Genomic DNA, 13,628 nt, shown 5'->3' with positions numbered 1-13,628 from the left:
AATCTATTCTCATACATCAGTTTTCCTCGACTCTACCAACAAAAAAGAACGTCTATTAATAGTATCTAATAAAAAGTAAGGAAAACTAGTCTGTATGTGTGTGTGCATGTCCGTCTGTGTGCGTTGTGCTCGCCGGCGACGTCGTCAGTGGGTCATGTAACAAGGTCGAGCCATTTCTCCGGGCGGCGGTGGGTGGTGGGCGGCGGTGGGTGGTGTAACGTCTTATGAAGCAGCTCACTAGTGTTCACTCATCACAACTCGAGAGTCTAGACGCTAGCTGCTGTAGGATACATACATTAAACTCATTAGATTACTATAATTCAACCACATATAAAACAGATTCTACAGACTATGACAGACAGCTTAGTCCAAGTTGAACCGTCACACTACAGACGTAGCGTTCATTTAGCGTTCATTCATCTCATCAATATTAAATGAGAAACTGAGAAGGCTTCGTACGTAGGATGTAGTGTAATGGTGCAAACTAGGACTAAGCATATACTTCGACTTAAATAGTGTTTGTTTTGTCCGATACAACTTTATGAATCTATGAAGTCTTCATACAAATACTACAACTGGATTTTAGTTCTTCCTTCCTTATAAATTTATAAACTTTTGTTTTTATATAAATTGGAATATTAAATATACAATACTAGCTAGCGAGACTTTGAAACCTATTGAATGAAGAGAAAATTAAATTTAAATCGGAAAAGAAGGTTCAGAAAAGTTTCAAAGTATTTTACACTGAAATGAAAGCAGAAAAATAACTTTAAATAAATTTGAAACTTAATGAAGGCGTTATATGTCGGTAAAGCAAACTGTGGACCACTGACGAGTCTCAACATATAGAAACATGACATTTATTAATACCTACATTACATGTGAGCATTGAACCTGTGACACTCACTTCGGAGTTAACTTTGAAATAAAATAAAAATGGGAAAATTAAGAATAAGCAGTTCATGTACCCGAGCAGGAACCGAACCTGCGCTCTCCGGTATATATCGAACCAATTGCGTTAACTATTGAGCTGTCGTGTCCGGCCTCGAGTGTGTATATTAAACATTCTATATATGTAACCGTCTCCTTCAACGTCTTTTTTTATAAAGGGGGGAAAACGAGCAGACAGCCTACGTGAAGGAGGTAGTACCGTTGCCCATGGACATCAGCAAAATAATTTTGCGGATGCCTTGGCACCCTTGTTTGGTGAAGAGAGAGAGAGGAAAGATTGGGAAAAGGGAAAAGGAAAGGAGGTCGTCCTAAACCGAGGTCCGGCCGCTTAGAGACATCCTTGGGACGGGTCTATCCACCCCCCAGGCCCTTTAGGCCCGAATTTAACAAGTAGGACCCATCGAGCCACACACACGCTTCCCGGTGACGCTGTCAAAGCCATTAGCTAACAGCTACAGTCAAGTAAAACCAAAAAAACTGTAACTGTCATACCGGGACAGAGGTATCTATAAGTTATTCCATATTCTGTTACTTTGCTATCTAACAGGAAGATTCTAAAGATGTCTCCGTTGATATTTAAGTCTTACAATTTCGTTTTTGCATTAAAACAAATGTGCCTCAAATCATTTGTAACACTGAATTTGATAACTTAAAGTTTCTAACTTCAGAAGAAACTCGTAGAGGTGGCGTGCTCTGGAGACCGTAATGATGTGAGGCCAGTAACTGACGTGTTTTTAAACTTTGTCATCTGAACTCGCAACGGTTCGGGGAAACGATGAAGAATTGGCACTGCATCATCCCTCTCAGTGCTGTCTCTGAGTACCGGGTGATCTCTATACTGTCCTGACACATCTTAATTTAAAATGCCCCCCCTTCTTACACAATGCACACATTGGAGCCTACACGAATGGAATTATTACTCATGGACGTGTAGGTTACATTCATTAACGTTCGACCCACAAATTATAGATGACATTTAATATAGACTACACACTGTAGACTACACACAGCAGACTACAGACAGCAGACTGCAAACCGATATATAACAATAAAATATACAAGAGTTAAGGCAACATATTAAGGTTGGAACATCACTAACTTTTTATGAATGACTGTAAGGAGAAGCAACATTAAAAACAAGGAGTTTTATAAAAAATACCGAGAATGCGATCTGAGTTTTCATGATGTGAGATCAGTTCACAGGAGCAGGGTGCGGGGAGACGATATGAAAAACAATATGAAAAATTATATGATATATAAAAAATATTATTTCAGTTTGATATTTAAAATAAATTTGATTGAATAAAAGAACGTAATATGGAAATTAAGAGCAGTTCAGATAATTTTATTACATATACATATGTGATAATGTTTTAATGAACAGTCGCTGTACCTTAACTTATTGGCTTTTCAGATGTAACGACTATATAAAACCAGAGATACTTTTGTTCTGTAAAAAGAATTCTGCTTAAATTTAACAGCAAAATATTACTTCAGGCTCGCTTGGCATCTAGAGTAGACACAAAGTCGCGCTAGCCAGCTAGCTAGCTAGCTAGCTAGTTGACAGTGAGTGAATGTCAGAAGTTCTACAGGGCTGGAACTGACAACAATGAGAAGTAATCTCGACTTCCTGGTGACAGGGCGTCTGTTTGTAACGATGTTACTTATTAAACATTATAATATCACTGTAACCCCCTCCCACCCCCTTCCCCGCCTCACACCTGACCCCGCGACCTACATTTTCGACACACATTCTCAAATCAACCGGATAGTAACCCAGAAATTTTTGAGTACGAAAACGTTCGACTTTAGACCTTAACGGGATAAAAATACGGCCGAAAAACACTAACACCGTGACAAAGCAAAATATTGCATAGCGGCAAAAGATTAAAGTCGAAAGTGGAATGAATCGGTTTCGTTCAATGAATTCAAAAACTGTTAGATGCGCGCGTTTCATTTAAATATTTTTTTAGCGACTTCGCATACGATAATGTGCTCTACCAATGGTTCTTAGAGTACATTTTCGCATTAATATTCAGTTGAATAATATTTAAATGGTATTATATTTTAAATATTCCGCGAGTAACAATAAGGTCTAGTTTAGTTTGTGTTTATTCAGTCCGAGTATATCACTGACACTGTCATGGCGGCGCGGCGTCGTGCGTTTTTTTTTAAACGTTTGTATTTAGTATTCTGCCAAGTGACGTTCATGTTTGACACACTTGATAACTTTTACTATCTTTTTAAACTTTTTAATCGATTTTATTTAACGTGTAAGTCAAAAAGTCTGATACAAATGACTTGCTGATTTTATATTAACGATCTTTTAAGTATAATCGCCTCGTATTGAACTCGGCTTCAACATAAGTACAGTGTGAATAGTTCTTTGAAATATTAATTGTGAATTAGTTATTTATTGAATGCTATATTATTGCTTTTTTAACTGTATGGACTGAAAAAAGGAGAATTATATTTTGTATGTAACCTACCTCAAGAGCTGTTATGACCTAAATGGAGATATTATTTAGATGATTTTTAGTTGATAACAGGATAAGGTTCAAAGTTTGCCGCGTAAACTGTGATGAATGATATAACCAATCCTCCTCTTTACGTCGGCGGACTTCTTTTTCTTAAATCATATTAAGTCATTGCTCATATTAACTCCTTCATAATTTAACATGAAGGAGGGAAGATTCATCAATTTGACAAGTTTCCCTTACAAGTTTGTTGAGTTCAGAGTTCTTCGTGATAAGTCAAAAGGCATGTGACACACTTATAAAGCTATGAGATGATCTATGGCGGAGAGTCCAACGTCTACTCCTGCGATCCTGGGTCGCTCCAGATTATAGTACTGAACTTTTAATGTTTATTTCGTTACTATATTTCATTATCCTGCTGAGAGTTACGTTATAGTAGACTTTTTAGACTGGACTATTGTATTCTTCGGTTAACACCTGGAAGTTCCAGGACACCAGGATAAGGGGTTGGTTGCATGTCTGACAATCATTGCTTCTATTAAATTTACGTTAAACACAGACAGACATATAATTTTTTAATTCAGTATTTTATTAATAAGGCCGCATGCAAATAATACAGGAATTAATAACTAGTTGGTCCGCGAGCTGAAATCCGAGATCGTTAACTGTTAATATGACGCTATAATTAAAACAGTTCCGACCTCAACACTCAGCTGTAAGTGTGGAGTCTTCAGATTTATTGCATTTATAAGTTAACCATGAAAGTTAGTGGAGACACGACTATTGTAGAAGTTACTGACTAAGGATATGCAGTAGTAAGGTCATATCCATGTTATGTCGGATGTCTGGGAGTCTGTATGTTGACGTTAATAATTTCAATAAAACAGAACATTCAATAATAATTTGTTTATTGAACCCAAAATACACCAACACCGAATGTCAAATGTATCATTAAAGAAAACAAAAATAATAAATGCGCTTCTCACATTAATATAATCAACAATAAGGAATATATTTTAAGTAATTTTGTAGATAATCAAACAATTAAACGTAAATAATACTATTCATTTGCTTTATCAAAATTACATAAAGTAAGACATGCGGACGAACTATGACAGTAAAATATTACTGGAATCTGAATGTAAAATTTACTAACAAAAAGCAAGCGCAATGACACAGAATTGCGACATTGCTATTTATATTTCGTAGGATGTTATCGTTTCAATCATTTCGTTAATGGATTTTTGAGTTATTTCAACAAACAATTTTATAATTGCTCACCGAAATAAACTATCTTTATACAATTCATAGATTTAAAACGATGTCCGCTACACGATTGTCACAATAATTTGATCAATGATTAATGATATTATTTATGTATATATAAACTTGACATATACACAAGAACATTAGATTGATATGAACATTAGTTTCTTTATGAAAGATGTCGGATAAGAAAATAAGAATTATATGTAATGCGATAAAAACATCCGATAGAGAGGACTGACGTCAGTCACATAATATAAAAGTCAATATGTGAAACAAAACATTCAATAAACGATAAATACTGCGAGTATCGTAACAACATAAAAATATATATAGAAAATTTCTACCGCCGTCCGGGCGACGACATGATTCAATCATCCTCAATAGTATTTATAATTTTTAAGGTAAGTTAATATTTAAAACATCAGTTTTCTCTCCAGCGCCTCCCAGAGAGGATCCAGTTCATAGTTATTGTAATCAGCGCCATCTGTGAGCGCGCTCGGTGTAGTCTCTCCGAACACGACGTACTCCGTCCGCGCGTCGCTAGATGGCGCTGACACGAACCCACGCCGACGACCGGACGCCATGCGCACGCTGCGCATCATGGCGGCTGATTTTAAACGCTCTGAAAATATACAAAACTAGCTTACACCCATGACTTAGCCGGCATTTATTTTTCTTTTCTGCACGTAAAATTAAACAAATCCCGAAACGCGCATTGATTATAAAAACTTAGCTTTTGGAAAACTTAATATTAAATAAAGATATCTTTCACAGGTTCCTTAGTCTTGTGGATTGTGTGTGAAGTGTATCCGTTAGGTGTTCTGGTGGAGACACGGAGGCTAGCTGAAGGTGTCATTACCAGAACCATTATTGTGAGAGTTCGTCGTTACCGTCGTTGGTGGCTAGCGGACAGTACTTGATGGTGTGCGCGTGGTCTCCGCGGGCGCCGCACCTCCTGCAGGTGTAGGCCCGCAGTACGGGACAGGAGACCCTGCCGCGGGACCTTAGGCGGTGTGAGCGGTAGTAGGACGCTCGCTCGCCGTTGTTCTTACAGAAACGACACTCCATTTCCTGAGACGAAATAAATCGAGGAGTCCTTAGAACGAGTCGGCACTCGAGACGCGCACGACAAAGATCTCGTGAAAAGTTATTTGTTATATCATATTATTGCATTCTTGGAGCAAACAATAACATTTAAAGTATTGAAAAATAAATAACACTATTATTAGCTTAACTTATATTATTTTATATCATGCACATGTTTCAAGCTGTTCTTTTCGTCAGAACACAAATATATATTTATTGTAAAAATAATTTTTTATTTATAAGATATCGTCGGACCTATCTGAGGATATAATATCTTGTGCATGAGCACAATTGATGTATATACCGACCTCTTGTTTTTTTTCAGCCAAACGAGTCTGTTCCAACTCCCTCAGTAAGGAGTACAACACGGCGTTGGGGAGAGAACTCAACACCTGCAGCTGGTGGGCGCTCGGCGCCTCGGGGCGTGGCGGGTGATGCACTGGACACACACACGAGATAAACGACCACTCACACACACACTTATTTTTACGTTACTTTGCAGCGATCACGGGCGAACGACACGGAACTTAAATATAATATTAAAGCCGGTAATATTAGTTTCATGTCAATGAATACTCGCGACAGTCTCAGGACTCGAGCGTGTGTTGTCATAGTTTTTGTAAATCCTCTCTCATTGATCCGAAGCCGAATGATTATAACCACATTGAAGTTACTCATACTGGACACGCGAGTTGTTTTGACATGGAGTGTCTGTAGTACCTTTTTGGTGATCTCTCGTGTCGCACGCGGCTTCCGGCCACGAGCGCTGGCGGAGGTACTGACACGACGCGCTGAGAGCTGCTGAGGGAAGGGATGCGATGAAATACATCACGAGTACAGAGCAGAGACATCGGAAGTGGTATGTATATATTATAATAATGACCGGAGTGTGCGTCGGCAGCCTGCTCCGGCTCGTACGGGGAGTCGAACCCGTTCATCCTGAACTCTTGCATGATGTCGTCCAGCGAACGAGGCTCTGTGGAGTGAACAATGATCAATACTACTTCACACGGTTACTACACACACAGTCTTAACACAATTTGTTAACTATTGTTTTATGACGACCTGTTGTGATGTATTTAAAAAATGACGGGAACTGAGAACCGAACCCACTGACGCTTGTTACAACAAACTACTAGTGTGAGCAAATGAAGTGTTCGGGAAATTATAGAGAATAGGAGAAGGACTGTTCAGGAGGAGTTAGTGGAACTTGAGTAACAACAGATTTAGTTGACAAGCGGAAGCTTAAACTATAACGTTAACACTGACGGTGTTGACGTGAAACGAGTGACTGCAACGAAGGTTTGCATCCATACTGGATATATAACACTTAAACTCAATAGTCCTCTGTTACTTTTAAAACTTATTATGACATATAACATAATAATATATATATGTATATGTTAATAACATTATCGTAGTACCGTCAGTGTAGCTGCTGGTGCGTCTCCTGCTCGGGCGCTTCTCCCCCTCCAGACTCGACCTGAACTCCGGCCACATGTCCTGACTGCCCCACGGTGTGAACTTGTGGCCCAAAACCATTGGGAATCAATAAAATATATAAAACATGCAACACCTTAACAGGAATACGATATGTAACACTTAAAATACACTTCAATAGAAATGTCTTCGGAATAAAAGACTAAGATATGCTTGAGACTAGCTGTTGTCAGCGGTTCCGCCTAAATATTAAATCCCCGTTTAGACACGCGTCATCATTATGAGCTTGCATTAAATGTATCGAGGAACCATTGATCAGATTCTTGCTTGGTGACAAAGACTGGCGGAGAAAGAGCGTAGCAGACTAAGTCTATTTGAGAACACCTTTTGGAAGGTTAAATATCAACCTAAGCCACGCTTGTGTTAGTGGAATTCTCATCAAAATCGGTTCAGCCGTAGCAGAGATTAGCCGGAACAAAAAGACAGACAAAAATGTTAAAAATGCAGTTGTAATGTAGGCATCACATACAAACTACAGACACGTTTGATTTATATTAATTAGTTCAGATTTTATAGAAACTTTTAAGTTTTATGTCAGTAATTAATTATTATGGTTTAAAATTAAATCTTTAATAATATATATAGTTATAGTTTCAAATCTGTTAGTGATCATATTATTAATTATCTATTTATATACGAATTATAGTATTTATTTCCTGTCATTTGCTTGTCACTGGATACTTAACTACGACGATAAGGTTTTTTGTCTCCACATCTTAAAGAGTAAAAATATTGTTAGGAAAAAAACACACCAAATACATTATGTTTAATTATTATATATACATACATATATATAGATTTCCTTAACTACAGTTCAAGGAGTTCAAAAAAATTAACTCAAGCCCGTAGGTACTTGGGGATCCGACTTGGCGTAACATTTGCCCGATTTAATTATTGTTAATAGGTATAGTAAGCAGTAGTACTGACACACTAATACAATAATAAAAAAAGGCATAAAGGTTTAAAAATAACATGTTGTCAGCTTTTTGTTAAATTTTATGAATTTATGTATATCGCATTATTCCTTCTATTAGTTGAGAGACGAAAGTAAATAAAAAATATTAATAAAAATAGTAAAAATATATATGATATTAAGTAAATTTATTTTTATTTTTTAAAACAATGTTAACATTTTTATCAATATCTCAAAAAAATCTGGGGGTATTATTGTAATTTTTATTTTCACCTACCTGCGAGTGTTTATTAATATGAAGTCTACTATAATTTTAATAATAATGAATGATAATGAAACTCACAGTTTCCGACGAAGATCCGCTTCCATAGTCGCTGTATTTGTTTAATCCCATTGTTTTTATTCTTTAATATTATATTATAATAAAACAGCGACGCGTGCGACTTTCAAATTAGTTGTGACTTATGATTTATGAAATGAGTAACCCGACTCATGAGTCCTGACCTGTCATTGGTCAATTTTATAAACAACAAAAATGGCGGCTCGTGCCGCGATCGCGTCGTTAATGTTAAGTAAAAAAAAACGACTTCATAAAAACAATACAGGAACACATTTCCTAATCGGGTAGGTTAATAAATTTTAAACATAAACGAACACCATTTTTATTTACTTTCCAATAATGTAATTTAAGACAACCGAATGTAAACATCTTCTTAATATCTTATCACCTATTGAAGTCGGTTCCTTTGTACAGGTTACGTAACTTAACACTAATATATACTAATAGAATACTAAATTAGAACGACCTAAAAGTAACCTGAGCCCAAATGAACCTACACTTATTCCCATATAACTCGATAAATTCAACAAATGACGAGTAATCGGTATGAAACAAAAACTAAATAAGTTCCGTTTTTTTAACGAACTATTACTATATACTACAGTATGTACAGCACTTGCGATAACACGAGATCGCAATATAAGCCATATCATGTGTCGAGAGTTTAACGTGTTTGTCAATCGGCAACTACAAAACGTTGAAAGGACGCCGCTATTGTATTTGTAGCTATTATAACGACACACTCAAAACGGCTTACATTTTTTACAACAGTTTCGACACAACAAAAAATGATTTGAAATAATCAATAATATTTGATTTGGTAATAGTTATTGACATATATTTTACCGAAGTACATATTATAAATAATTGTTTCAGTATAACCAAGAATAATAAAGAATATTGGGATCTGTTACTCTCCTAGACGTAGTCAGGGATAGGATACATGTAGAACGGCCATTATAGTTACGTTTATTTCAATGAGTGAGTGTCTTAAATCTTAATTGATTATGATATCAATCCAATCCCTTATTTCCTTCTATTCTAGGAGACAACACTCTGATAACTCGCTTATCGTTAACTTAATGTAGTAAAAAGGAGTCTTGTTGTAAAAAGAAGATATATATCGGATTTTTATTATAAATTCATTATTTTAAAGAGAGGACGCCAGCCTCGCTGACGTCACTAATGTCACTTGTTTCAGTACGTGCCAGATATTTCAAAATGAAACTTCAATTCTTCTAAATGTTCTTGTATTTCTCGAAGGTTCTTCATAATCACATTCTTTATGCTCCGCACTCGCTGAACTCTGCAGTCCGCTGTTGTGCGTCCAGACGTCATATTTATACCAGAATTCAAACATAGTTCTATTCTCTTTGATTTCGTTTTACTTTTAACAATAATAACGAAGACCAATAAGTTGTTATAGTAATTGATGCCAGCCTTGAGTTATTTTCATGTTGCATCCGTCATTAAAGCTGCTTGCGCCGATATATACATTGACAAAGGGTAAATGAAAAAAGCACAGGAACTTGTTGTAAACAAATATCAATTGTTTTATTTTAATTATTTTGAAAAGATATGGCTTTGAGAATATTTTAGTGCATGGTTATCAAAACCCAGAGCATAGCACGACCGACGTCACATAGTTAATTATCAAGGGACTGTGTGACATAATATATAACATAATAACTTATTTCTTGTATTTTATGGACATTCTTTATTTCAAATTTATTTAATAAGAACGAAATTATCTACAAGTCTGAAAGTAGAGATTTCGTCGACCGTTAACTTTATCTGTGTTTTAAATCAATACTTTGTTAAATCAAGCCATCATTAGGTGGCTTCAATGACAAACATCTACAAAATGATTTGATTCAATGCACCTGTCAGTTTAATGTCACATGCGAGTGCCGCGGTTTTAACTGAGGAGCCGCTTATTGTGGTATAATACTTATTGTGGTACTACAGAAGAGTCTCGCACCATTTCTGGGTAGACAGAGACAGAGACAGGGAAAGAGACAGACACAGAGAGACAGAGAGACAGAGATAGAGCGAGGAGACCAGAGACACTTATATTAATTATAGAAGAGCTGTCAGAGTATGAAAACGTCTTTTCCAGTGATTTGTAAATATATTTAATAATATACAGATATATGTGTCTATTTATATATAACTTTTTTACTTGGGTAGAGTTAACAAGTACCTAAGTAGTAAAAATAATATTGCTACAGCATTATATTAATTTATATTTTCCAGGACTTTCTGTGCGTCATTCGGTGACCTGTCGTAAGCTGTCCTCCATCCTAATGATTAGTCCAAAAAAGCGAAAACAGCGCGGAAAAGATGTTGAGAGCTATTTAATCATTAGAACTAAACTTATTTATGTTTCAATTCAAAATGTCAAACAAGCACAAAACAGCTGTAGGTATTAAACGTGCGCCTATTTATCACGACGTCCTATGGCAAGCCCTGGTTGCAATGCATTTTATTATCGGTAAAAGCGTCCTAACACGACTGATGCTCTTTGAAGGCTGTGAGGGCATACGAAATGGTAAACAAAACTCTATCAAAATCGGACGTTCAGAAGTTTTGCCAGCATTTGTGGTTTTTGACAGACGAAGTGTCTATCTTGTCTCTGTCTGACGATTATATTAACCAAGAAGGTAAGGTAAAAATTGTTTCTAATTTAGCTAATGTATATCTTTCGACCCAGCGGTCTTCTTTTCAAGTAAAATATCGATAATTTAGTTTCTGGGAACAACAAATCCTTTTTCACGCGACTTAAAATTGCTGACAGCTTTCTCATGGTGTGGCCTACTTCCGTGATTTGCTATTGCATCGATTCATCACGCTTAACTAAAGCTGTTGGTGCAGTCACTGAAAGCAGTTAATGATACATAGTGGACGAGGAACAAAAACATTACTTATTACCTCGCGTACCAGAACACAAAGAAGTACGTATTTCCTGACTCAAAACAAACTATAAAAGAATATTCAATGAGTAATGTACCTTAAATAATCATTAATGTGTATATCGCATAATAATCAAAGTAACATTGTTTTAATAACAAAATAAAGTATTGTTTTGAATGTTCCCTAAGGTTTCCACGGACACTTTTATATTCTGGGTTTGATATCAGGCCGGCGAGGATTATCGCTATGCGATTTCAATCATATTCATTAAGCTCGAATGGCATCAAATGAGAGGGTTTGTGACTCAAACCTCAATCAGTAAACAAAAATGTTGCCCTAATAGTCTGGGAAACTCTACTTTTGAGACATATTTTCCTTGAAACTGCACCCCACGATTCCTTCACGATAATATTAATATTTTTCGTTCATCATTATTTTCCACTTCTTAGTGAATAACGAATGTATGTCATAAAAATTCTCATGGTAAATATTAAGTTATATAAATAAAGCAAAATTTCCTTGTTATATTATGAGTATTATATGATAGCAATAGTATGCGTATTAGATTTGTCGGTACATTTATAAATATAACGAACCAAGACGCAAGTATTGTAGCTTAAGAAAGTATTTACCTGTCCGCGCGTTTGTGTGAATTGTCTATGCTAAGTGCTAACTAGCTCTTTCTCTCTAACTCAAAGGAAGCGGAAAGAAATTCATGGATCCTGACAAATCTAATCAGGATACCGGGATAATTCAATCGAATTATTACATTGTCACCAGACACTGTGAGGTGTGCGTGGTTAAAAAAATCAGATCGTTAGAAGCAGTGCCGGCGTTAGGGGGGGGCGTGATGGGGCGATGGCCCAGGGCGACAAATTCGGGGGGGCGCCAAGGTCTGAAGTTGGAGTCTCTTGCCTCTCCTGGTGCAAACCCTCAGAACTGTCCTCTACGCTCTGTGCATACGCATATTTTTAATTGAGATTTTTTTTAGATGGATTTTTTGAGGGTTTGTGGTCGAGGAGCGACTCTAACGATGTCGTTAGAGTCACTCCTCGACCACACGGTGCTTACGCTTACGATTGGTGCAATACTTCCACCGCCAAACCGATACGCGTGACACGTGGTAGATGGTGGGGATAACTGAACCTTCTACGTCCGCGTCGTTAGCTCTGGGTAACGCTAAAGGAAAGATGAAATTCTTAATATAATTTTACTTGGGATCAGCAAAAAACTAACACTTGAAATTGCTTCCCTCAAGTGGGCGCCACAATATTTTCGCCCGGGGTATCAGTGGCCCTTACGCCGGCACTGGTTAGAAGTAGTGCAAAATCGAGCGGAGACTTGATAGCATGCAAACAAACACAAGTGAAGTTAATAATTTAAATTACCGCCATCTATAGTTATTTATGTAAAACTTATAGACCGCCGATTGTTGATGGCGCTAAATTATCTGACTTCATAATTTTTGCGATTTACATATAGGTGGGCTTAATTAACATAAAATTTCAGGTTCAGGCGCACAATTAGTTATACATCCCAGATCATAGATGGCGCCAGTGTGTCTCACAAGAAACTCATTTTTATGGCGTGTTATAAAATCGCCACGGTCGATTGATATTAGACAGGTTTTTTGCTCTTTGTAATAGATCGAGTTCTCTCCGACAGGTTCCTGTACGTGTCTTCAGCCGACGACCAGCGTCTGTCCGACTTGAGAAGAGTATCTCTTAGAAGCTTTTGCGCTTCCCTCACGTCACTCTCATCTTGTTACTAGTGGCGCCATCCGTGCCGTGTCAGTCGTAATATACTATATTCCTTCGAATTATTATTACGACTGATTATAATTAATTTTAATACTAAACCGTTGTAACTTTGTAATGACAACATTTAAGTAGGAACTTGCATTTGAGAACTAAAAATACTGGCTTCAGCCATCATGTAGGACATCACTGGAAATAACCGAACATTGAAAAGCAAATCTGACTCTGTACCTCGAACACTAAGACCCAACGTTTAATATGCAGCGGTACATCTTCATACAGCCGGCTCTCATTATCTATTAAGCGACAAAAAATAAATTGAAAATATAACACAAATATAATAAGATTTTCACTTACACGAAACTAATATTTCCGGATTACTACGCGTATTTTATTATTTTAAAAAACTCCAACTACTGCAA

General features: G+C 36.7%; 1 protein-coding gene across 1 annotated transcript; it reads right to left on the bottom strand.

The window, feature by feature from the left end:
- Nucleotides 1-4,860: 4,860 nt before the first annotated feature.
- Nucleotides 4,861-8,773, bottom strand: LOC133320042 (uncharacterized). The gene is made up of 7 exons (XM_061526727.1): nucleotides 8,540-8,773; nucleotides 7,208-7,307; nucleotides 6,667-6,759; nucleotides 6,504-6,581; nucleotides 6,092-6,222; nucleotides 5,588-5,768; nucleotides 4,861-5,319 (listed from the first exon to the last, which is right to left on the bottom strand). The coding sequence occupies exons 1-7, from the start codon at nucleotides 8,588-8,590 to the stop codon at nucleotides 5,111-5,113; spliced, it is 843 nt and encodes a 280-aa protein (XP_061382711.1). The 5' UTR covers nucleotides 8,591-8,773; the 3' UTR covers nucleotides 4,861-5,110.
- Between the last annotated feature and the right edge of the window lie 4,855 nt (nucleotides 8,774-13,628).

Source organism: Danaus plexippus, assembly GCF_018135715.1.
Source record: "Danaus plexippus chromosome 3 unlocalized genomic scaffold, MEX_DaPlex mxdp_25, whole genome shotgun sequence".
NCBI classification, from domain to species: domain Eukaryota; kingdom Metazoa; phylum Arthropoda; class Insecta; order Lepidoptera; family Nymphalidae; genus Danaus; species Danaus plexippus.
Note: the sequence above shows the minus strand (reverse complement) of the source record. Positions and strands in the feature narration are given on the sequence as shown.

Coding starts and splice junctions, on each gene's coding strand:
- LOC133320042 (XM_061526727.1), bottom strand. CDS start 8,590: ATGGGATTAAACAAATACAGCGACTATGGAAGCGGATCTTCGTCGGAA. Junction 5,769..6,091: donor TGGCTGAAAAAAAACAAGAG/GTCGGTATATAC, acceptor ATTTCGTCTCAG/GAAATGGAGTGTCGTTTCTG. Junction 5,320..5,587: donor TCCGCTAGCCACCAACGACG/GTAACGACGAAC, acceptor GTATATTTTCAG/AGCGTTTAAAATCAGCCGCC.